At 45.0% G+C, this 25,240-nt stretch overlaps 1 protein-coding gene across 19 annotated transcripts in view; it reads right to left on the bottom strand.

Annotated features, from left to right (window-relative positions):
* KALRN (kalirin RhoGEF kinase) overlaps nucleotides 1-25,240 on the bottom strand; it is a 692,240-nt gene that overhangs the window by 43,395 nt on the left and 623,605 nt on the right. For 10 of the 19 annotated variants that reach the window (XM_024991355.2, XM_024991361.2, XM_059886080.1 and 7 more), the window contains 13 exons: nucleotides 23,935-24,065; nucleotides 19,186-19,252; nucleotides 17,155-17,258; nucleotides 16,909-16,978; nucleotides 16,502-16,588; nucleotides 15,554-15,646; nucleotides 14,742-14,792; nucleotides 13,811-13,888; nucleotides 10,701-10,886; nucleotides 10,163-10,334; nucleotides 6,352-6,590; nucleotides 4,334-4,587; nucleotides 646-769 (listed from right to left, as the gene is read on the bottom strand). In XM_024991355.2, the coding sequence (XP_024847123.1) occupies nucleotides 646-769; nucleotides 4,334-4,587; nucleotides 6,352-6,590; nucleotides 10,163-10,334; nucleotides 10,701-10,886; nucleotides 13,811-13,888; nucleotides 14,742-14,792; nucleotides 15,554-15,646; nucleotides 16,502-16,588; nucleotides 16,909-16,978; nucleotides 17,155-17,258; nucleotides 19,186-19,252; nucleotides 23,935-24,065 (1,656 nt within the window). Of the gene's footprint in view, nucleotides 1-645; nucleotides 770-3,463; nucleotides 4,588-6,351; nucleotides 6,591-10,162; nucleotides 10,335-10,700; nucleotides 10,887-13,810; nucleotides 13,889-14,741; nucleotides 14,793-15,553; nucleotides 15,647-16,501; nucleotides 16,589-16,908; nucleotides 16,979-17,154; nucleotides 17,259-19,185; nucleotides 19,253-23,934; nucleotides 24,066-25,240 lie in introns of those variants that run through there. The other 9 variants (XM_059886093.1, XM_059886108.1, XM_024991404.2 and 6 more) reach the window with 4 other exon arrangements.

Below are 25,240 nucleotides of genomic sequence, written 5' to 3'. Positions count from 1 at the left end.
CTTTTCCTCTGAGGGCCCAAAACAAAGAAAACAGACCACATCATTTCAAGATGGGGCACAACAAGGATCTGCCGAAGCTTAGAATCAGGGAGTTCGTTGTCATAGTTGGGTTATTACAGAGCGATAGCTTGGGTTTCATCAACATGCTTCCCTTCTCTGCCCAGGCACAGGCCTGAAGGTGATGTCTGAATTCTGGGGAAAAGAAATGAAACTTTACCAAGGACATAGTAGCCCTTACATTCCAAACCTCAGACTTCAAAGGGTTGGAGGTTTGGAAAACAGCTCTAATCTCTTTACCTTGCATGTATTTTTAAACCCAAGACACTGAATGGGTGACTTTGAGAACTTTACTATGGATCAAGCATCTTGCATTTCTAAGAGAATAAATAATACTGCAGATAATTTTGCTATAAAACATCTGCATAGTATAAGAAGGAAGGTATAAAAGAAAAAAAAAAGAGATACTTACTTATTTGAATCGAAGTTGCCAGGAGAAATAAAAAATAAAAAATAAATTGATCTCGCATGCAAAATCCTACTAAACTACTTCCCCTCTGGTCCCCATCCACCCAAGTCTCCTTGTGAGAATGCTGCAGGGTGGGGGTAGATGAGAGGTTGGACACAGTTCCGGAATACCTTACTCACTTTAACAGAGACTTTGTTGCCCAGAATATCCTTGGGTTTACGAGGCCCTGTGGCTTCATTTTTACCCGTGTTCTCCACTTCTGCCCGCTTTCTCATGCGTAGAGTATGCCATGAACATGACTTCCTGTTGTACCAAAAAATGCACCAATCAAAATGGTAGGTCAAGGCAGAGTGAGGCGGTGGGTGGGACTGCCACCCTCTGGTGAGTCAGCAAGTGAGGCACTCCAGTGAAGCCCTGGCTGCGGAGGCCCCAGACCTGCACACCAGCTCCTGTGGTGGAGGCTGAAAGTGGATCTTACTTCCAACAGGAAGTGAGTAGGATGAACTTTGACCCCTCCCAACAGACGTGCGAGGTTGGTTGCAGCATTGGAGGGAAGAATGAGAATGGAGTTATTAATACTCTACTGAGGGAAGTTTTTATATCATACTGATGAGGGCTTAGAGGACTCAGGAACTCCCTTCCTGAAGGGTATGGTGGATGGGAGACGACTAGGGGTGGGGAGTCAAATAGGAAATATAAGGGAGGTATATTCTATAGTGTGTAAGGTACTTGCCCAGGATCAGACACAAAGACCCAAAAGGATGATAATGAGGTTTCCATCTCATTATTTGTATTTGGGCTGTGGCCAGTCTCAAACGCTGTATAGTACAGATAGAAGTTCTAGGGCATTGACTTAATAGACTGGTGAGTACCACTCAGTTATCTGGAGGAGTTAGGATGAAGGGTTGGTGTTCTCCACATTATCCCATGTCTGTGAATACAGGGCTCTGTCAACCACTGAGAGGTCCTAGAATTTTCCTGTTGGGAGAAGACTCAACATGTGCTCTCAGGAGGTGAGAGTAGCAATGCCCTTTCACACTATCCTAACTTATTTCTTCTCCCTAGGGGGTTTGGAGCTATTTCTTCATAGACCTGTAAAGAGAGGCTGGTGCAGAGCTCTTGAGTTCCACATATGTCACAACTCAAAGACAAAGACATCAAAAGTCAAGCCACAAACAGCATTGGGGACCTGGGCGAGTATCGTCAGTTTCAGATGTGGTCACAGAGTTTGGATGACATTCTATCACGTCTGGAGTAAGTGAGGCTGGCTCCTCTCCAGTGTCTCCTTATCATATTTAGGCCTATACAGACAAAGCTCAATTAACAGAGCCTTCATTAAGGGAGACAGGGGAGAGAGAGAGAGACCTATGAGATTCAGGAGGAAGGAGGATGCTCCGAAATACATAGCATCTCCTCCAGAAAACTCCACAAATGTCAGGGATTTTAGGATGTTTTGGGGAAGATATGCTCAAAATATTTATCACAAACATGGAGGTTTAGCAATCTACTTTCTGAGTAAGAAACAGTGATAATAGTCATGTCCTCATTTTTTTTTTTTTTGGAAAGCAGCTCCTACAAAAGGCAAGAAAGAATCTCCTGGCCAGACCTTCTCTTGTATCTTCTAAATTGGCAGGCTCCCTGGGATCCCTTGCATACCAGCTGTTCACTCCAACAGTTGTTTCTGAGTGAGAACTGGTCACAGAAACTAACTTCAGGTAATATCATCTTAACGCCAGACTTTAATCCCCTATCTTTATCCCCAAAGCAAAGTCCCTGCTCATTCTGAGAACATCTTGAGTCAGGGAGGTCCCTGCTGAAAAAACTCCTAGAGCAGCCAGCACAGTGTGTGTGTGTGTGTGAGCACGGGGGTGCGTTCCTATGTTTATCACAACCCTGAAACTAGAAATGCTACAAGTAATGTTGAGAAGCAGACACAAAATAGTACAAGAGGCAGAACACATTTAATTTCACTATTCCTTTTCTCAGAAGAAGGCGTCATCATGGTTTGGGATCTTCCATCTCTTGGCCACAAGCCCGGGGATTGATGTGGAAACAGAGACATTTCAGTGACATTTATCCTGTAGCAATACAACCAACTTGACACTTGTGGTCACAGCAGCCCTTGGGAGGGTGCAATGAGTGTCCTTCATTGATAAATAGTGACAACCACTTTCAGTCCACTGCTCTGTTCCACTAACCCTTGTGCAAGAACTGCTGATAAGGAATCAAATGAGCAATTGGTATTTGAATCTGCTCTCTTCTGCCTGGCTTGACACCCTTCCTACCAGTCTTCCCGTGGAAGGTGTGAAACGTGAACAAAAGATGTGAAGGTGAGAAGGGAGAAGTGCTGAGTGCCTGGATAATTAGATCACAACTAACTGGCTAGCACTGTAAGTCACTGATTAATAAGAACCTGAATGCTTTGAGGGCCTTTATTTCTAAGGCTTCTGAAACCAAATATCTAAAGGATAAGATGAATGGGGTCTATTGCCCTTTAGGGGCTGCTGCTGATTTCCAGCTGGGCCTATGGTTACCTGGAAAGGCCAGGGTGGGGTCAGCAACCTGTCTCCTGAGCCAGAAAGCACCAAGGAGGTGCAGCTCTGCTGGCGTTGCTGCTCAAGTACCCTATGCGAGTTCCTCTCCCCTGGGCACCGGTGACCCTCAGTGTGCAGTGCAGCAGGGGCTGCGAGCCACCCCACCGCCTTCTACACTCGCCATTGATTTACAGCAGCACCACCAGGTCACCCAGTTGGACAGCATCTGATCTGCATCATTCCTCATCTCAGAGGTTAGAGACAACCCACAGGGGCTGTTTAGAAGGGAAGGCTAGGGCTGGAGCTTTGGTGGCAAAGGCACTTTTTGTTTAGGAAAAAATTGCCAATGCATTCAACCAACTCTTAAAGGAAAAAAAAAAAAAAAAAGAAGAGGAAGAAGAAGAATCATTTGTACATTTAAAAGTTCCAGAACAGTGCAATGAGGAAAAAGGGTCCACTAGTCTTTAACCTCATAAAGACATGCTCATGGTAAAAATTTATTTTACATATTTAAAATAACACATTTAAAATTATGAGTTACATTACAGGTACAATGATGAACATTGTGGCTCTCCATTATATTGCACAGCCTGACTTCATTCATACGGGTTTCTTTAAATAGTGCAAAATACTTTACACAGGAATGTGTTTGGAAGGGCCTTCGCAACCAAAATGCGGAAAAGAAATATCTTACAAATGACCATGAACATATATTAGAGAGACAGGGGAGGGGGAAAATTAGAAAAAAAAGTTACAATCTGTACACAGGAATTTCCATAGACAACCAAAAAGTTGCCTCTCTCCTGGGAGAAGCAGCAGGCCTCTGACCTATGCAGGTCTGGCATTTGTGCTAAGGTAATTTTTTGGAGTCAATCAAAAAATAATATATATATATGTGTGTGTGTGTGTGTGTGTGTATATATATATATCAGTAACTTAATACAATATAAATAGAAGTCCAGTCCAGTGGATCCTGTGGTGGGTCAAATGGAGCAACAGGAGGCATGCCTTTTGTCACCTAGGGTTTCAGTAGGGTTCTTTTCTTAACAAGGGGCCGGTGGGGAGAAAAGAAAAAAAAACAAAACAGAAAATTATAAATGAAAAGGAAAGAAAACCACCACTGTTACCACCACCACCAAAGAAAGAACTGAACAATCCAGCCCGGATGCCCCCTGCTGCGTGCGGTCCAGCACTCAGACCTCGGCTCCGCTGGCGCTGTCGAGAATAAGCAGCAGTAACTCCCTACCATGCGTTTGCATTTTTGTGTTCTTTGTTTTGAAATTTTTTTTAGATCCACATACTCCTCTCCCGGGGACGCCAACGAGGCACTTACTTGATGCTCCCGTCACTATTTTCTGTGGCTGCCATGGCTTTGGTGAGGGGCGTCAGGATGCTGCCAGGGACCCAGCCCTCAGCGGCGGGGGAGTGGTCGCTAGCGGGCTGGTACACCAGGCACATGTTCTGCTGGTTGACGGCGAGGACCTGGACCACCTCACCTTGGCTCACACAGATTTCGTTCTCCTTCAGTGCATAATAATCTTTGATCACGGCCATGGATGAGGCCCCGTTGCAGCCTCCCAGGTCATTCTGTGAGGAGACAAAGGTGAAAGGGACACAGATACAGGAAGGCTGGTTCACACACGCTCACTCTGCACCCTTGTGTGGTTAAAAGCCAAGCTTCCTACTAGCAAGGTAAACAGCAGGCAGAAATTATCCTGAGAAACGAAATTATATTCATAAATGGGATCTGAGAATATATTTTATGGCAATGTTTCATTAATGTTATAATTGAGGGTGTAAAGGTAGAGATACTGCTCAGCCATAGGGAAAGGTATGAACACGCCTTCGGCATGGAAATCCCTCCTTAGCACGCACCTTCCTGCCAGCATCCTCCAGCTCATGGGAGGAAGAGTGTGGCAAAGGTACAGGCATATGTAAACACCTGGGCAAAGGTCAGGTCAGTGGTCACAACCTCCCAGTGAAAAGAACACAGGCTCTTTGATACATTTTTTTTTCTTCCTTTTGAAAAAGCACTGGTCTTACTCTACATTCTGACCCTCTTTGAGACAGAAGTAACAGTGAGACATTTGCCCAGTTCAAAGGCCAGGCCATGACTTATCCTGACCCAACCACTGTGGGACAGAACTCCTCCAGACCCCCAGCTCCAGCCCCCAGCCGGTACTCATTAATATGAAGGATCCTGCCCCCATGACTTTTTCACGTGACTCTCCACCGGGAAGCTACTTCAAGACAGACCTGCAACTCCCAGGGATGCCTGGTTGCCTCACAGCATGGTGAGAGCCAGAAATTCTTCAGTAAATTAATGTGACTTCAACTTACTCACAGGGCAAGGGATTTTAAGATGAAAAAAATCACTTCCAGGTGATAAAATAGGTCAGTATAGTTACTCTAACACAGAATTGAACTTGGTCATCAATAGTTAAAAAAAAAAAAAAACAATGGGAATTCCTTGGTGCTTTCACTGCCGAGGGTCTGGGTTCAATCCCTGGTTGGGATCTAAGATCCCACAAGCTGTGCAGTGTGGTTGGAAAAAAAAAAAAATCAGTATCACCTAATAATTTGGGTAAGAAAAATAAAACTATAAGGTAAAAACATATAGTCAAAAATGTAGACATTCTTATCCATAGACCCATTGAGTTCTAGAGGAAATGGAGGCCTGATGAGATTAAGTAACCCACTGAGGTTCTAATGCAAGACACAAAGTTCTGAGCTGCAGAATTTGGAATGGAAACCAGATGGCCTAACTCCTGATCTAGTACTTTTCCCATTCGTTCTCATTTCTACTGCTTTGTGGGGTCAAAACAGCTGTGTACATTGATGACAATCCTCATGACAATGTTTGAATTGTGGATTATCTGTGATAAATGTCTAATCCAAGGCTAGCTTCCGCAGTTACACATCAATGGGCAGCACCCCCTTGCTGCATCAGCCTATGGGTGGTGAAGAGCTGTGGGCTCGCTTCAGGAGCTCATCTTTAGAAAGGGCAATCTCTTTAAGCTGTCAAACCCTAGAGCTGCGACTTTTAGGTGATCTACCTCACAACTCCTCTATTTGCTACAAATCATAATTGCTACTACAATATTACCTACAGTGTTTCTGCAGATGGCAACAATAGCCCTTCAACACAGAGTGTCTGAACCTGGGGGAAACTGGCCTTACTCACTCAGTTTTTCAGAGAAGGAAGAGACATAATTGAGACTAGAAGGTATTTAGTGTATTCTTCCTGCTAAAACAATCAGCATAAAAAGATGCTACTTTATGAAGTAAGAACAGAGGTTGTGCCCTCAAAGAGGGTGAGGGTGAGGGTGGAGGTGATGGGCCATCACTTACCTTGCTGGCCTCAAACTTGTCCCCAGCCTGGTGGTAGTCAAACCCTGGACTGCCATTGGAGGTAGATATCTTCAGGGGTGGCAGAGGCGGGTTATAGCTGGAGCCCTTTGGGGGCTTCTCGGAGCCCACGGGGATGGAGGAGTAGGGCCTGGGGCTGGCTTGGGGAACCCTAGCAGGCTGGGACCTCATCACGGCTGTGCTCCTTTCTTTCCGCTGATACTCAATGGGCGACTGTAGGGCTGCAGGGAAAGAGCAGACTGTTACTCTCAGCTTTGGAAATCCCATGAGGACTTGGAGGCTCATGAGGTGAAGGCTTTGTGAGAGAGAGAGTGGGGATACTCTGTATCCCCAGTATCATGAGGAAGATGCTGCCCTGTTTTTAAGGAATGTATAAGCTACTGAGAACTATTCTTAGTGTTGTCTAAATGATGAAAATGCAAAACCAAAATGGTATAAAAGGAGGGAGAGAAGGCTCTGTAGTATGTGTGTGTGTGCATGGACACAGGGGCGAGTGGGGGTGGCGACAGAGAGCTTCAGAAACTGCTGGCCCTCAGCCACCATGCAGGCTCTGCAGGGTGGGAACAAATGGGAGGTGGGTCTCGGGGACAGAATGGAGTCAGATTCCCTGGTGCACAGGGCCATGGCTCTCCATGGAGAAAAAGGAGATGAGACAGGTAAGGGAGGCTCAAGTTGCCATGGTGTAAAAGATCTAGAAAGTTAGGTGACGGAGTCTGGATTTAATTCTGAAGATCACGAAAAGTGACTGAATTCAGTGAACTTGCATGTTTTAAATGCAGGTGCTGGCACCAAAACCTTGCAGCAGGTTGGGGGAGGGATAGGCCAGGCTGATCAGGAGCCCTGAGATGGTGACAGGGCAGAGGCGGGACCTGAGCAGAGCCGTGGGAACAAGGAAGGGGTGTGGCAGGTGCTCCAGCGGGAGGCGAGGCTGACACAGCCTAGATGGGAAAAGATGGCAAGAAGCCAGGGTACCTCGAGTTTGGGAGCTGGGAGAATGGTGGTCAGCGGAACTCAGGAGACAGGGGAAAGCTGTCTTGAAGGGAAAGAGATGAACTTTGTTTTCCTGAGTTTAAGATGATAAAGTTCCAAGGTCTGAGTAGTAAAGAGGTACAGCAGGTAAAAACCACACAGGTCAAATTCTCTAACAGTGACTTCAAGGCTGGCCTGATTATGTTGTTTCTATCAGTGTTCACTGTAACAGATATTTAATTGGGTTAATGGCTGAAGCCCAGAGAACTTTCCATGATGAGGACATTTCTATAGTAATAGGTATGTACTTTAACAGGACTCAACATACAGTCCAAATTTCCTTTCCATCTAAGGCCTCAGGACGGGAAGGCTGACTCTGAAGTGCCTGCACATGCGTCTATAAGTAAAAGCCTGGCCCCAGTCCATCGTCACGTCCTTTGTCTTCTGAGTGTACAAGTGCAGCACGGGCTGCTACCAGACCTCGACCTTTCTCCTTGGAGAACAGTAAATATTTAGGCATTGAGAACTGAGTTCAGTAATAGCTTCATAACTCACTATAATTAGGGAAAAGTTTTCTTGGAACCAGGTATCAATACAAGTCTGGATAAGTGACTACGGTCAAAGAAGTACCATTCCAAATCTGAAGCAGATAGCAAGACAGCTGTGAAGCAGACTGTAGCAAACTGATTTGATGAATCAATATCTATCTCATGGAGCTGGGGTTTTACTTTGATTATATACAAGAATTATGCTAAAGTGTTTGAAAATGGTGTATCTTCTTAAATAAGCTCCACAGAGAGACTGTCTTCTTCCACCAGCCTTAATCTGCATAACTTAGGTCTTAGGATTAGGAAAGCTGTACATCTCTGGATTGGGTTTGTATCTGGCTGACAGATACAGTGTCTTATACCTGATCCTGTTTTTTTGTTTTGTTTGCTGGGGAGTTCATAGACAAATGTATGCCCTACCACTAGCAACTATACTGCAGTTTTAGGGTTAAGAACCTGATTTTAAGTTACACAGCTCTTAGTTCAAGTTCTTATTCTAGCACCTACTGGTTTTCTGACTTGGGACCAGTTTATTTACCTCTCTGAGCTTCCTCTTCCTCATTTGAAAAATACAGTGTGATAATATGTGAAATGTTCAGCACCGTGTCTCACACAGAGAAAGGACTCAATATATGGGTGGGAGCCATTACTGGTACTCAGTTATCTACAGTTTCAATTTATTGTCCTACCTTATTATTCTTTCGTCCTGAATTGATGAACTTAACAACTTCATTTTCAACTTAGAGTCTGTCAGAAATTCCTAACAGAATGCAATTTAATGAATGTTTTTTATATTTCACACATTTTTGCTTACGTTATCCACATAAGCATTAAATCAAAGTTGTATATTCAAAAGCTGTGAACAATATACAGCTTTCATTACTATCCCTCAGGGCTGGGCTGGTGTTTAATTTTAGATTCTTTAGAATTAGAAAGAACCCTAGAGATCACATAGTTTAGTGTTGTTGTTGTTGTTTTTTTAACCAAATTGTTCTACAGTTGGGAGACCAGAGGCATGGCCCAAACTCTCTGTATAACTGCTTTAAAGTCTCATGTTGTTGTTTTACTTGCTAAGTCATGTCCAACTCTTTGCGACCCCATGGACTGTAGTCTGTCAGGCTCCTCTGTCCATGGAATTCTCCAGGCAAGAATACCAAAGTGAGTTGCCATTTCCTTCTCCAGGGGATCTTCTGACCCAGGGATTGAACCCATATCTCCTGCGTTGCAGGAGAATTCTTTACCACTGAGCCACCTGGGAAGCCTTGAAGTCTCATGTTCTATCTTAAAAAATCAAGGCATTCTACTATATAATCTCATGTTATTTGTTTTAAAATAGATACAATGTGCTAAATCCCTTACCGTAGAGTACAATTGATACCTGATGATCTCACAGGCTCTGTGGAGTTATCTGGAGATAACAGGGGCTACACAGAGAATGATGCTATCTATGGGAGGTGTGCTGTGTTTTCCTGCTTCCAAAGCTGCAGAGTAGATCGTTCACAAAAAAAGCCAACAGAGGCCCAGCGACACGTCATGACTTGACCAAGGTTCATCACCTCTAGTCTCTCCCCACAGTATTCAGTCCATGCTAGACACCCAGCAATTGCTCTATGTGCATCATTTGAAAGAGACCAGATTCTAGACTAGAAAAAGTGATATGCCTAAGGGTTGGACGTGTATGTGTAAACAAGGGAACACATATGGCCATACAGTACTCCTGTAAGTCTATAGGGAATGTCATTCTCTGTGTAAGTGACAATTTGTTCTGGGAAGCTTCAAGGTATTCCTGAAATTTAGAGTTAGCAATCACCTCTGTTGGGAGCAAAGAGGGATTTGAGCTGATCTGCCAAACTCCCAGTTATCTCTAGATAACACTAGAGAACCTCTGAGATTACCAGCCATTAACTGCCAAATGGAAAAATGTACATCACTGATAGCTGGCCCCTGAGACAAAGAGAATGCACTCATTTCAGATCTTGGCCCCAGTTATTACCAGCTGGTAATGGTGGCCACAAGGCACAACTTCTGTGCCAAGGCTATAAGAGATTATCTCTTCTTTTGGAAACATGGCCTTCTTTATCATGCCCTATCTGCCCACTTGTATATTTGGGTTCAGAAAAATTCTACACAAAGTGTTTCTGAAAACTACAAGGTTGGAATGCATGTAAATGTGATCGAGGCTCATAACTCACCAACAGTCCAGACTCAAAGGGGCTTAGGGGTGGGTGTGAGGTTCCCTGAAAATGGCCTGCCTAGAAGCCAGACCCAGTACCTACCATTTAAGAAGTCTCGCTGTGTTTCTAAGACTTGGTTGATGTCCTGCACCCAGGCCTGCTGGATGTCAGCATTGGCGGCTTGCAGAATAACCCTCTCTGAAGTCTCCCTGTTCAGAAGCGCAAACTTGCAGGGGTCATTGTCCACGTTCTCCTCCAGGACCAAGTAGTTCATCTGGAAGAAACCAAGGGGATCCTTTACATATCTAAGTGGCTTAAAAATATCAACAATATATTACAGTTCCTTCAAGCTTTTATTTCATATGTTTCCAAAAATGTGCCCTGGCTCTAACAGCTTAAATACTTTGGTTTCTGCTTTTGAGTGAACGACACGATCTTGGAGAACCCGCACGATCATCTTAGAGACTGGTGCCAAGCTGTCACTTTTTCTCACGATAATCGACCTTCAAGCCTGAAGGCTACACGCTTAAAAGAGCTTCACTGTTCTGGATCCTCACTCATGCCAGTGCCTTGTCTTTGGAAAGCAGCTCCCCCAGTGTGGCTCTTCCTTGCCCGTCCTCATCCTCGCCTGGATCCTCACCTTGATGCTCCTTTTGAACATGTAGCCTGGGGTGAGGGATCCCTTCCTGAGCAGTTCACTGAAGATGACGATTTGCTCAAAGAGAAACACACGCCTCTCCTTGGTCCGCGACTGCATGCCAGCGTCCAGCTCAATCACGTAGAATGTGTCCTGCTGCAGCAGCTTGCCCTGAGCAGTCAGGGTCCCCTGATGGGAAGAAAGGCTGGAATGCAGTAAGTGAAGGACAGGGAGATGACCCTAGCCCCCTGGGTAACAGAACCTCCCCTCTGGGGACATGGACAACAGACAGCAAAAGCCTCAGGTTCTAGTAAGAGACTGAATCAGGGCCCATCTAGGGTAGACTGTGGCCACCTTCCTTCTCATAGGGCCCCAGACGGAAGGGAAAGATGGCTACAGAACCACGAAGAAGCAGTTCGGGGAAAATGCCAGAAAGAAGATAAAATTATTAGCTACAAAGATGTTCAGGAATTGTCCTAGCCCTTAATTTTTTTTAAGTACAACCAAAACACAAAGTAGGTGATGCTGGAGCTGGAAGCGGCCTTGCTGTCCTTGGAGAAAGTGTGCCACTGAGAGGTATGCCTGCCTGGCCCTTGGGAGAAGACCAGGGGTACTCTCAAAGCCATGGACCTAGAACCAGTCTAGGGCCAGGGAAATGATGGAGGCAGGACCACACACACACACCAGATGAGCTGGGCCCCTCTCTTCTATTATTTCAGGCTGGTGAAATTGAGACCTTCATCTCCTGCTACAGATCAGCAGGTACAGCTGAGGTACTATCAATAGGTACCCTTATTTTATAAGCTGATGGATATTTTTTGGGGGTCCTAGAATCCTTCTTATAATGTCTCCAGTTGCCAGATCACTTGACACCCCGTCTAGGAAGTAGAGTATATTTGGTTTACCAGTTCTAACCAGATTTTCAGAATACTGTCACATCTTTCAAGGGGATCTAGCCAAGCCAGCAAGTCTTCATAGATGCTACTGGAGAGCCTTGCTTTTTCTACCGTTCTGCAACAAGAAGATGCTGCCATCTGAGACAGTGACCAGAGCGCTGCCTCTAAACTGTATTCTCAGCTGAAAACTTTTGTCCTTTAATGCAAATGTGGGCTATTCTCTGCACATGATGCCTTTTTCCAAACATTACCTAACACATGAGCTATTTTCCTTTCATGTTCCTGAGAAATGCCTGCCCTTTGCTTGGATCATGGTCCTTACTGTCAAGGTCAGCAGCCAAACAGGCTTATCTCTACCCTGGTCCAAAGTTAATATTAAGCCAGTGACCAGCTCTAAAAGCTCTATTAATATTACATAAGAGCCTGACCCAAAAGTTATAGCCCTGCCAACACTAAAGGGAAAGCTAAAGGATGTAAAAGGGAGGGAATCTAAGTGAAGGGGTTAACTTCTCCCTGCCCCAGAGCCATGGACTTCAGAAGGAATGGTCCTTCCCAGTTAGCAGAAGGAATGCAAAGCAGATTCTCGGGGACTTGATGAAAAAAGGAGATGGTGGTGGTTGATTTAAAAAAGAAAATAATTCCACCCTCCTATATACGTCCTTCTGTGGACACAAGATCAGGTACGATATGGTTCCTGTGAAGTCTGAGTGGGTCAGAAGGCACATCAGATGCTCCTCCTGTCAGAGTTCAGTTCCTCCAGAGACCAAGAGAAATTCAAGTCAGACTCTTACTCAGAAAAAAAAAGGGAACATCAAGGATGAAGGGCAAAAGGAATTTCTTGGCTTGTTCAGAACAGCCTCAGACCTGGCATAATTCCAAGCAAACAAGTGTAAAATGTCATCTAGTGTGACTTAATAAACACCATGTGAAGACTTGAGATGTATTTCTGATGCACGGCCCTTCTTCTCAAATACCTCAGGTCTACTGTGGAGAACCGGAAGCTGTGAAAAACATTAAGAGCAAAAAGACCCTCCACATAGTTCCTGATCACAACAAAGCGATGAAAATCAGACAGGGAGAGCAGGATGGGCTGTAAGGGCAGAAAGGACAAAAGAATTTGGCTCAAAACCATCATGAATCAGACTCATTAACCCAAACCTGAATATAGCACTTCCTAACCTTACATATATACCAGTCTACCTTATGTCTCTTCTATTCTAGTTTAGCCAGAAAGAAAAGCCCCCTGTTTCCAAAATGAAAAATGCAATGTTACAAGATTACTGGGAAACAGGATTAGAAGATCCACATCTTTCTCTAAGGGGCTCAGCAACAACTATAAGCACTGTCAATAATTGTGTTAGTTCCAGTTTTATCATATTAGTATTTAAAATAGACTGTGTTCAGCTTAAATCAGGAAAGCCAATTTGCTCTTCTGAGATTCATTGTTTTGGGTTGAACTGAATCCCCTCTCCAAGTTGCATGTTAAAGTCTTGGAGTGGGTTGCCATTTCCTTTTCCAATGCATTTAAGTGAAAAGTGAAAATGAAGTCGCTCAGTTGTGTCTGACCTTCAGAGACCCCATGGACTGCAGCCTTCCAGGCTCCTCCGTCCACGGGATTTTCCAGGCAAGAGTACTGGAGTGGGGTGCCATTGCCTTCTTCGCCCTAGCACACTAGCATATTCAATTGAAACCCAAATCCTGGGTACATCCAGCTGTTTCTCCCAAGGCTTGACTCTTCTTGTCAAAGAATAAAAATGTGCACTGTGAGGTTTTAGAGCTTTAACATCCACTTAACCAAAAAGCCAGTCACTATGTAGACCTGTTTATGAGAACTACCCTCTCAGAAGGAAAAAAAAAGTGTTCTATTTCTCCCTAGTTCTACTCCCATCACATAGTCCTGCACTCCCTCACATTCCTAGCATTTCTTAAGTAAGAAAGAAAAGGGAAGAGGTCATTGGCAGGTCTACGGCTATAAAGAATCTTGGGTCTTTCCAACCCCCTTGGAATTCTGACTGCAACTTGGTTGACCTCCTATAACTGCTCTATTGCTGGAAATCCTAAATAGGTGCATCTTCTAGGCCCGTGAACCAGAGGGGCCCAGGCATAATGGCGTAGACAGCAAGAGAGACAGAGAGGGTGGGCACAAGGCTTCAAAGGGAAGCCTGGGCTCCTGCTGCTCCAGAGAGAGAGGGCTAAGAAGCCTTTGTGAGAGCTCACCTCAAAGCCCTGCAGGCGCCCCAGGTTCATCATGTCATTGCAGCGTTTTGGAACAAGGCACATTAACTCCACTGCTTTCTGCGGGGAAGAAAAGCAGTAGTCATAGCCAGGAGCAGCACTTGGGTGGGGGGCTCAGGACAATTCCATACTGGAAGACTGAGGCCTCCTGGTGGCTTCTTGATCCTAGGAAAGGACACTGGTCCCTACTGTCCACTTCAGAAGAGAATGGATTTCCTGTTCTAGGTTGCGGGGTGTTGGTCATCCATGCAGAGGCTCCACACGAATCAGTGACCACATCAGGAAGGAGGCTACCCAGTCCATCCTTTTTCTACCTTCCCGCTTTTGTTTATCCATTTGTTTTCCTTCTCACATTTTCTTTCTTCTCTTTGTTGCTTTCTGGCTGCCCAAGCAACAGCTTAGCCTTGCTTGTGAAACACTAGAGGTTTTAACCTAAAATAACCTGCCAGAATGGTCTGTAACCACTCTGGCTTAAAATAATCCCCATGGTGACGTTGTCTCAAAGGACTTCACTTAGAGAGTAATCCTCGGGGCCCAGGGAGGGAGTGAAAATGGAATAATTTATATGTCAGCTTCAAACAGTACCTGGATTCATGGATAAAGCTGTACACTGAAACACTCAGTCTCTGCAGGATGTTAGAGAGCTCAAATGCCACCCTTTCCCCCACATGCCACTGGGAGCCACAAAGAGAACACCAGTGGAGCTAAGCTCTGCTCTGGCTCAGGTTTGGATTCCTGTGTTCTTGATAAGCCCTCAGTGTGCTCCTCAGTGCTTGGCATTCCTCATCCTGCTGGGCAGCTGTCTGTAAGGGGCTCTGCTGTCTCTATTCTCCAGAGTCAATACTTCCCCTCTAGAGGGAGACATTCAGTACTGTCCCATGAGGACCACCAGCATTACAAGCAGAAAACTCACCTCAATATCTGAACACTCCAAACCAGCCTTCTCGCTGTATCTCAGGAAGTCCTAGCAAGTGGGGAGGCAGGGAAGGGTGAGGGGAGGGTAAAACCAGTTAGGAAAATACAGCACTATTAAAAAAAAAAGGAAGCATCATAAAAACCAAGATGACACCCAGAAGACTCCTCCCCAGCAGAGATGGCAATGCTTTGTAGTAGCTGAGATATGAAGTTATGAGTCACGGTAGACACGGAGAAAACATTCAAAGATTCAAAAATATGGGTAGAGGGGAGGGGCGAAGTGGAAAGAGTGAGTGAACAGGGACAAAAGGGGAATGATGACAAGAATGAATGAGAAGGAATGGGAGACAAGACAGTTAGAGATCTCTTCCATTTGCCTTATATTTCTGTAAGACAACTCAAATTAAACAACTTTAAAAAGTAAAAAATGATCAAATTTTAGGTTTAACTCTTCTGAGATTTCTAGGTTTTTTTGCGTTTTCTTTCTCAGTGAATTCTTCTCTGATTTTATGCTCTTATAATTTTTTAGTTTTTAAAGGTACTAAGTCAGTCGGTGACTGGAACAATGTAAGAAAGTGATTTGGAACAAAGAAAATCAAATAATGACCAAACTTAAAGACAGGAACAACAGGCATGCAATTTATTTGGGGGCAAAGGTGATGCAAATAACCAGCGGGTAAGGTAAAAACCCACACAGGCCTCCCATAGGAAAAGTGTGGTGGAGACAGAACCTCGAGCTGACCTGCTCCCTAACTCAGAGCCTGACTAAGACCCTGCTCTGGCCCTGAGCAGAGCTCACAGCCCTCTTACCTTGAGGAGCAATTGATATTTTGTTATTCTCTGAATGGGCTTGATAAGGAAGTCGCTAAGCGTCAGCCTTTGATTTATCTCTTGTTTCACCTCCTGGAACACAAGGGAGCTGTATTACGCAAAAAGGAACCAAAGGATTGGGGTGCTCTGGTTACGGGTTCAAAGGAAAGGAAGGCAGGTCTTCGTGTTTGCCAGTAAAGGCTTAGAATCTCCAAGGCACACGATGGGTAGAACTGCCTACACAATGGTTCATTGGTTATTAACACATAGCACACCTCATCATCACCTTCTTATCTATCAAGCTCTGTCTCCCTGTGTCCTTACCCCTGTCCTGCGGACAAGCTGGAATGGGTGTTCCTTTCTCTCTTCCCCTTCAGGGTCAAGTCAGAAATGAAGGGATTTCCCTGGGACACAGAGGCCTAGGGGCTGGACCCTGGACTCAGATCTGCAAACAATTAGTTGCGGGCTCTTTCCTAGACAAGATGTTGCCTCTCCTCCAGCAAAATAAACACTTCCAGGTTGGGGCAGAACAGATACTTTGAGGTGCTTGCTGGATCTCTGGGAACAGGAGCAGAGGCTATGTACAAGGTGCCTATAAGCACCCCCGGGGAGGAGGAGGGCCCTCAGCAGTCTCCAGGGCCTGGTGATGAAGACTGGGGGCACAGTGGGCTCCGGGGCCATGGGAGGAGGACCGGAATTCTGTGGCAGTCTTCGAATTACAGAGTCGTTCTATCAGCAGGGACTCCAATCCACTCACTGGGCTGCCTCTGCTCCTCTCCAGCAAAGGGACTCATGAGAACTTAGCCAAGAAGCTAATTAATGGCTCTGAGGAGGCGGCTATCTCTGTCCTGAGGGATGGGCAGTGCTGAGTGGGGGGTTCCTGAATGGGTTGATCTTGGCCTGAGTTTCTTGCCCCAACCCTGGTTCAGCCAAAATTGAGCAGCTTACTTCAAAGTAGGCGTCGTACTCGGCGACGATGTACTCGGAGCGCGGCTTGTTCTGGCAGTACCACACATAGATGTGCAGCTTCCGCTCCTGCAAGGAGGGAAGAGGGAAAGGCGCTCAGGCACCTGAGCTGCGCAGTCAACCTGAGAGCGCTAAGCTGGTCTAAGCGTGGAGAAGAGGACACAGATCTGGTTCACGCTCTGGGGATGCACCAGGGTGGCTGAACAACAGGGACAGAAGAGTAAACACAGTGGGCAAGAGCCCATCTTCCAAACTGCCAAGGAAGGCAGGAAAGAACCCTAACAGCTCAGAAAGGGGTGAGGAGGAAGAGGAGAGAAGGGAAGGGATTGTAAAATGCATGCAATGAGCCTGCTGTGAGGGGGAGGGGTGGGGCGTGGGGCAACACTCACATATTTAATAAAGAGCTGTGCCAATCTGTCTTGCTCCTGGATACATTTTTCCAGTTCACCCAGGAAAACACTAACGGAGGATGGAGAAGAGAAGAAAGCCACATTCTTCAGAACTGTATTACTTCTCAATGAGGAGATAAATGACAGAAGACTCCCCCCAGACTCTACCCCTAAGGTCAGATGCTGGAGGCTGGAAGCGCCCCAGGTTCCAGGACACCCTGATCCTCAGGGCAATGCAGCACTTACTCCTTATGCCAATCATAAATCTGGTGAATATTTCCAAACACGATTTTATCCTTTCCTCGCATGTCCTCGGGGACACCCTTTTCTTCTATTCTCTTCATGAAACCCTGCAGGGCGGAGGCAATGGTGAGTAGAGCATTTCAGAGAATATTTCTGGACGAAGGCCCACCCAGAAGCCTGGAGGAAGCCCACCCTCTGTGTGAGGAGAAGCCCTTAAGGGCTTCTATGGTTTCTCACCACTCAACCAGGACTTCACCCTTATGCAGAGTGACAGACAGAACTTTCTGAAGTTCTGGGTCCCTTTCTTTGTCTCCAGCCCCCTTAAGAAAGTAGGGACAAAGAAGATATAGTTGGCTGTTCCTCTCCTGTCTCCCAATCCAAATTATGTCTTTGAAGGCTTAAAACTAGATGTGTCTGACCTAGAAATAAGTCTTAATATGTGAATACTTCAGCTTCTGTAACTGGAGAAGGACATGGCAACCCACTCCAGTATTCTTGCCTGGAGAATCCCATGGACAGAGGAGGCTGGCAAGCTATAGTTCATGGGGTCACAAAGAGTTGGACATGACTGAGTGACTAAGCACAGCACAGCTTCTGTAAAGTGCTAGCAAATATAATCTCATTTCAGCTTTAAGTTCCGATGTTGTTATCAGCAGCATTTGTCCCATTCAAAAGATGAGAAAGCCAATGCACGGGGGATTATGTGATATGTCCAAGTCATACCACTGATGTGACTAATTCCTGGACCTCAGGCTCCAGACTCCTAAGCCCACCACACTCCCAGGCTGGACTGCCTCTGGTAGCTGCTACACCTTTAGCTATCCCCATCTCACCCTGGAGAAGAGGATAACTTTCCTAAGTTAGAATTCAGGTCCTCTGTATGCCAGGTTAGTCTGTTTATCCAAGGTTCGGGACAGGCAAATGTGTGTGTGCATGTGTGTGCGTGTGTGTGTGTATTAGTTGCTCAGTTGTGTCTGACTCTTTGCAACCCCATGGACTGTATGAACCCCTAAATCAGCAGGCTGCCTAGGACTGGGACTTATAGACCCAATGCAAGGAAGCAGCAAGTGATTTAGATATCAGGCATTCACCTTGTTAGACTTCACATCTTTTCGTTTAAGATGATTAACCACAGGGCTCTAAGCCATCTAAATTATCCATTTACTTTCTTATACCTTCTCATCCATGTGTCTAAATCCCTCTAAAGTAAACCCCTATGGAGAGAGAATTGTTTTATTTACTATCAAGTTGACTCAACTGTGGATCTGCCAATTGCTTTATTGGTGGTTTTTAGTTTGTCTGTCGGCTTGGTAGCAATATGCTGTCCTTAAAAATCTAGGGAAACACAGAAGCCCCGAGGTCTCACTAAGAGTGACCTGCTTGACCTGCTGAGTGCTCATGGTGGCTCATAGCCACGAGGAATACATATGTCCATATATTTCTTATATATACACACACACACACAAATATGGGCTTCCCGGGTGGCGCTACTGATAAAGAACCCACCTGACAATGCAGGAGATGTAAGAGATATGGGTTCGATCCCTGGATCGGGAAGATCCTCTGGAGGAGGGCATGGCAACCCACTCCAGTATTCCTGCCTGGAGAATCCCATGGACAGAGGATCCTGGCAGGCTACAGTCCATAGGGCCACAAAGAGTCGGACACGACTAAAGTGACTTAGCACACGTGCACACATATATATAACTAATATATACGTTGGTTAAATACCAATGCAAAGCTTTGGAGACAATGGCTTGGTTACCTAAAACAAGGTGAAATGGATTCAGGTCTAACCAAGAGGCTGCAACATTTGAGGCCCTATATCCCCCTAAATCTCCTATAGTATTTCAAGGGGAAAAGGTAAAAAAAAAAAAAGTGTAAAAAAAAAATCACATATTGTATTCGATCTACTACCATTTTTAGTTTCATCTCTGTAAACACCCAGGGAGAGGAAAATACCCTGGGGCCCAGGTAGGGTCCAATATCCCCCTGGCTGGGTGACCACAGACGTGTCCTGAGCCAGGTACTCACCTCCACCACAATTCCCAGGTCCTTGACATAGTCCTTCTCTGTTTGTACCAGTTCATTCAGGACAAACCTGAGCAAGAGATTAAGAACAATGAGGGCTCCTCTTCACTGTGAAGCAAGAAATCCTCACATCAAAGTTCACAATAAAGTCACTTTGGTGCCTCTACAACAAGACCACCCAAACCCACACTGAGCACTCTGGCGGAGGTGCTGGCTGACGCCCCCTGGATGAGAGGCCCCCACTGGTGAGAAGCTGAGGGCATCCAGGCTGAGAGGGCTTTCCCAGACGGCAGCAATGCCAGAAGAACAACACTTACAACCAAGCGTTTGTCTTCCCATTGTTTACAATTCCTCCTCCTTCACCTATAACTGAATAATTGTACAACACAAGGCAGAAGGAATACCAGCCACTTGGGCAAAACTGAGTTATGAAAGCTTTGATCAGCATGAGACTTCTTCTCCTTCAGGTCAACTCTGTTCTTTGCTTAACCAGAACAGAAAGACATTTGTTTGATAAGCAACCTTTGGGCCTCAGAGACACTCATCAAGTGAAGTGTTTGAGATACAGAAGCTACAATTATTCAGATAGGTGTCCATGGTAACTAGCCTGCAAAATCCCCAGTCAAGGCCAGAAAGACTGACTGAAGCCATTCCCTAATCACCACTTTCAGTGTGGCCACCTCCCCAGCCCCACCAGAGGTGGGATTTAACCACTACAAGGATATTTACTTTCTTGGTTTCTTTCTTGTTAATGATTTCTTCTTCTTAGAGCATTTACTTTGTGCTTATGAGAGGGTAAGTGCTGTAAGCCCTAGTTTATGCAGATGTTGAGACTGTGGCAGTATTGCCAGAAATGACAATGTGAGAGGCAGAGCTGGGATCTGAACCCAGCTGTACGCGAGTTCAGAGACCATTCTTTCACTGCTGCCTGCTGCCTGGCTAAACTACTCAGACTGGCTCTCTGGAGTCCCTGAGGCATCAAAACCAAACATTTCTTTCTGTCCAGACAGTAAAGAGCTGGACATAAAGCAAGTATGGCTGTGTACAGAGGCAGGGTAGCTGTATGCAGCCTACTGGAGTCTGACTTGTATCCAAGTTTGCAAGAGTTCTGCCTAGAGCCACACAGCTGCATTTTTGGTCTGAGTGGGAGAAGGAATCAAGTTCTAGGACATCAAAGAGGGGCTGCAGCACAAGGGTGGTAGCCATTCTAAGCCGTGGAAGCAATTCATCTGAAATTTTTGTCCAATACAGCGCAGAGAAGCCACAAATCCCTGGGCCTGGAGCCCCAGGGTGATGGGGAGGAGGCAAGGGAAACACACACTTCTTTATCAGTGTGCCCAGCACTTCCAACCAGCTCCCTCTCTCTGATACACACAATTACGTGTTTCAGGCCACAGGAAGGAACTGGCAAGGCCAAATAAAAGCATTTAAATATACTGGAGCACAGACTGAGTTACCGCTTAGAAGAAAGTGGTAAAAAGAAAAACCACAGGAAAGTTAGAGTGGGAATTTGGGGCTGGAAGGGCTCTCTGGGGAGGAAGTCCGGCTCTCCGCCTCTGGATGGTATTTCTGTCCTGCTGACATTGAAGGGTATCCTAGCTTTCCAGCCTCTAGGAAAGGGGACTGGACTAGGTGCTGCTAGTGGACCTAGCATCTCCTCCCTCAAAGGGCTGATGAAACACTTGAAGAGATGGACACATAGAAAGACATCTGAAAGGGACATAAAAGATTTACGCTGCCTGCAACTCAAGGCAGTGCACAGTCAATTGCCAAATAAATTGAACTGATAATAAAACAATTTTTTCATGTTCAGTTCTTCTGATTAAAAGTTATTTATCATTTATTAATTATTATTTTTTATTTATTATTTATTTATTAGTGGGCTTCCTTTATAGCTCAGTTGGTAGAGAATCCACCTACAATGCAGGAGACCCAGTTCAATTCCTGGGTTGGGAAGATCCACTGGAGAAGGGATAGACTATCCACTTCAGTATTCTTGGGCTTCCCTGGTGGCTCAACTGGTAAAGAATCCGCCTGCAATGCAGGAGACCTGGTTTTGATCCGTGGGTTGGGAAGATCCCCTGGAAAAGGGAAAGGCTATCCACTCCAGTATTCTGGCCTGGAGTATTCTCCAGGACTATACAGTCCATGGGGTTGCAAAGAGTAATACAAAGTAAATGTTATTTTCTGGTCCAACTAACTACTTCCAGATACAGGTAAGATCCACATCTGACCCTCTATCCTTCACAGTAGTAGGGAATGGCTGGTTTTCCATAGAAAATCTCTTAGAGCCTCTGCATTGGCTGTTCCCTGTGCCGAGAATACTTTTCCGCAACGGTTCAACCTCCTTCTGGTCTTCATGCAGAACACTTCAGTCAGAACCATTTAAAGCTGCAGCATGGCCCCATCCATACTCCTGATCGCCCTTACTATTTTTTTTTTCCAGCTTCTAACATACTACATGATGTATTTTAAATTTTATTGTATGATTTCTCACATTAAAATGTGAACTTGCCACGAGAGCATGGACTTTTCTTTTGTTGTTATTGTTTGTTTTATTCACTGATATATGCCAAGCAGTTGGTACAACAGATATTCAACAAATATCTGTTGGATAAATGAGTGGCTAAAACTTGAAGACAATTACATCCATTCTTGACTTTTTTCTTCTCCTGGACAGATAACTGTCTGTTTTCATCTTTTTTCCATGGAGCTCCCATTTAATACTCTGAGGTCTTACTGGATTGAGTCTCAGTTCTCTATTCCCCTCAGCCTCCAGCCTCATGTGGGGTTTACAATTAAACACCTACACATCATCTCTTTCACTGTGGCCATAAATTATAGCAGAATAAGGGCAATATACAGCAAAAGGAATGAGTCATTCTAACAGCTGGCTTTTTGGGACAGCACGGGATGTGGAGAGATACAGAGCTAAGCGAGGGAGAGAGGGGGAAGAAGCAACAAACTTTTGCCTCTCGGATCGAAATTAGACAAAGTCACGTCTGGAAGCAAGACAATGACTGGAAGCTTAAATGACTGTTTACAGGCTCTTACGTAGAGATAGGCTTTGCCAAGGAGCACCTGTCATCTCAAAGGTCACCACCCTGATATAAGCGTTCATCTTCCTGATGAAAGTTTTGCTTTGGCTTGACAAGACTGGAACCTCAGCTTCGACCCTGCCTCATCTATGTAAAAACAACCTGGAAAGCTAAGAGAATTAGCTTTGTCCAAATCCTAAGAAATTTCCCTTTGGGGATGGTATTTCTTTACCTCTATTCTATTCTTGGGGTTCCCCTGAGCACCATAAAGTTAAGGTGGTAAATACAGAACCAGAGTGCTTACATGCCCCCTGCTCATTTCCCCTAGGTGACAGCCCTGCCCTGGCTATGATGTTTCCTAGGAAATAGTCACAAATGGTCATTTGCCTATTTCCCGGCAACAGGAGGGACCGGCCTCATTTATTTTTGCTCATCGTCAGGTCTACAACCAGGGTCAAGGAGTTATGAGTTTGAGGGATTAGGAACAGGGAGGGGCCTTTCCCAATCGCTTGGCCTGTTCTCACTGTGCTCACCATCACTCCCATGTCAGGCTACGTGCAGACTCATCAGCAGCTCTGCTGCCAACACTCAGTCAAACCCTGAACAAGAAAACTGAAGTTCCAGAGGGACTGTGGTTTTACATTAATGGTGTCGCCATCCTCTTGATCAAACCAAGGAACAGAAGAGTGCCTTCACATCAGGGAGGATAACCCAAACCTTACACAACACCTGGGTCCTTGTGAAATGGACTGCAGTGTGAACTGTATTTACCCCTAAACGTTCAAATAGCAAAGAGTTTCTCTTGGAACTCAGACCACAGTGAAATAAGTCAGACAGAGAAAGACAAATACTGTATGATATTACTTATGTGTGGAATCCAAAAAAGTAAAACAAACTATGAACATAGCAAAAAGGAAACAGACTCACAGATATACAGGACAAACTGGTTACCAGTGGGGAGAAGGAAGTGGGCAGGGGCAAGATAGGAGTAGAGGAGTAAGAAGTTGAAACTATTTTAGAAACTAGGAGTGAGAACTATAAAATAAACAAGCAAGGGTATACTGTACAGCACAAGGAAATATGCCAGCATTTTATAATAACTATAAATGGAATATAACCTGTAAAGTTGTGTGAATCACTATGCTATAAACCTGTAACTTAAGTAGTATTGCACATCAGCTATAATTCAATTTTTAAAAATTTTTTAAAATAACCAAAGAAGAAATATTACTATATAAAAATGTTTTTTAAATAGACAAAACCTTTGAGAAGCGGTGGAGCTAGACCTTAGCCCGGTAGCCCAACAGCTCCCTTTTCCTATATGTTACTTTCCTACATCTGGGGAAGCGTTTCCTCAGATAAAATTCCATCAGACTTTCTACCAAGGATTCTTTGATATGGGGTCATAGAAATGGTCCCAAACTTTCCTAATCTTTGTTTTCTTTTTATCATCACGTTTTAAATTTCTAACAGACCTTGGTTATAACCACACTTTGTCAGTAATATTTCAGCTGAAAATCCTTACAATCAGATCCAAACATCTCCTTATTGATCAACACCACACTGTATAGACCGACGGTCACCTTTACTTAGAATGAATGATATCAATGGAAACAGTGCGGGGAATCCCTAATTCTCCCTAAACTTCCCAGGACCCCTGACCCTTGCCCACTGCACACATGCGCAGGAGGCTGGAGTCTGGGGAAGTACTTACATCCTGCCTCTCAGGGCCTTGGCTTTCTGTTCTTCTTCCAGATTTCTGGGAGGTGTGGGTGGGGTCATGCCTTCATTCAGGCAGCCTGTGGGGTCTTTCAAGCTCCCTCGGTAAGAGCCTCCTTCCAGACTCTGAAAAGAGAAGAATAAACAACCCTAAAGAAGCGCACGTGATAGAGCAGTCCGGAAGTCCTCGCGTCCCCCCAGCCTGGCCACAGCCATCTTGGCAGATCGGTAACCAAGGCTGTCCGCCCTGAACTTCAGGGAAGTACCAGGAGGCCAGACTCCCATCTTCCTGCAGCAGGGCACCCAGAGCTGCCGCCTTCTCAGGCAATCAGGATGTGCTTGGCGTCAGGGGCTGCCAATTTCCCAGACATAATGCACACTGTCAAAGTGACTGATCTCTGGGTAAGAGCTCCAGAGGTAAAGCTAATTACTGCAATTCTACAAACAAGCAGCAAGGAAAGAAAGTCAGTTGTAGGACCACCGGGTGCAAGTTAACAAGGGGAGGGTGGTGATGGGAGAATCCATTCAGTAAAATCATGTTTGTTAAATCAGCTACAATTTTCTTTGAAGAGACTAATGAGATGCAGACAAGAAGAGGTAAACTGATTTAGCATTTTCTAAACACATCTTTGCTAAGGTTATTTACCAAGGGCTTTCTTTCATTTATTAATCCCTTTAATCTCTTTTAATTAAGGTGCTGAGAAATGAGTTAAAGAGCTTAATAAATATGTTACTCTAGAAAGAGCTAAGGGTAAAGGATTCTAATCCCAGATCTGCCAGTCCCTGGACAATCTTAAGACAGCTAAAATCATTCCAAATTGATTTCTTCTCAATTTCCAAATTGGGTTTCTCCTTTTTTAACAGATTTTTAAGGAACAGTCAGAGACAGTAGGCGCATAACCCCTTGAAAAATTTAAAATGCTCTAAAACAGTGAGCTTCCCCCACTACCCCCATGGAGGGAACTAACCAGGATGCTAAAAAAAAATGGGGTCAATCTTAACATTTTTATAAGCACTGTAGGAAAAACAGCACAGAATGACATGTCATTTCATTGTGCAAACTGGCAGAAACCATGTGGATAAACAGTAAGCTGGAGACCAAGGTTATGGTGGGCAACTGTAAAACAAATACGAGCGCATAATCCAGACTGTCCACACAAAACGACTGTCTAGGACAGCCACTTTGTAGGAAAGGAAAGGCTTTACTTTAGCAGTCTTTGAAAGATCAAGAAGTGCCCCTACAGGCAATAGGAACAAAAGGCTTCAGCGTCGTCTTAAACAACCTGCACCTGGAGTGTCTA

Source organism: Bos taurus, chromosome 1 (genome assembly GCF_002263795.3).
Source record: "Bos taurus isolate L1 Dominette 01449 registration number 42190680 breed Hereford chromosome 1, ARS-UCD2.0, whole genome shotgun sequence".
Lineage (NCBI taxonomy): Eukaryota > Metazoa > Chordata > Mammalia > Artiodactyla > Bovidae > Bos > Bos taurus.
The sequence above is the reverse complement of the archived record's forward strand: the minus strand, read 5'-3'. Positions and strand labels throughout refer to the sequence as shown.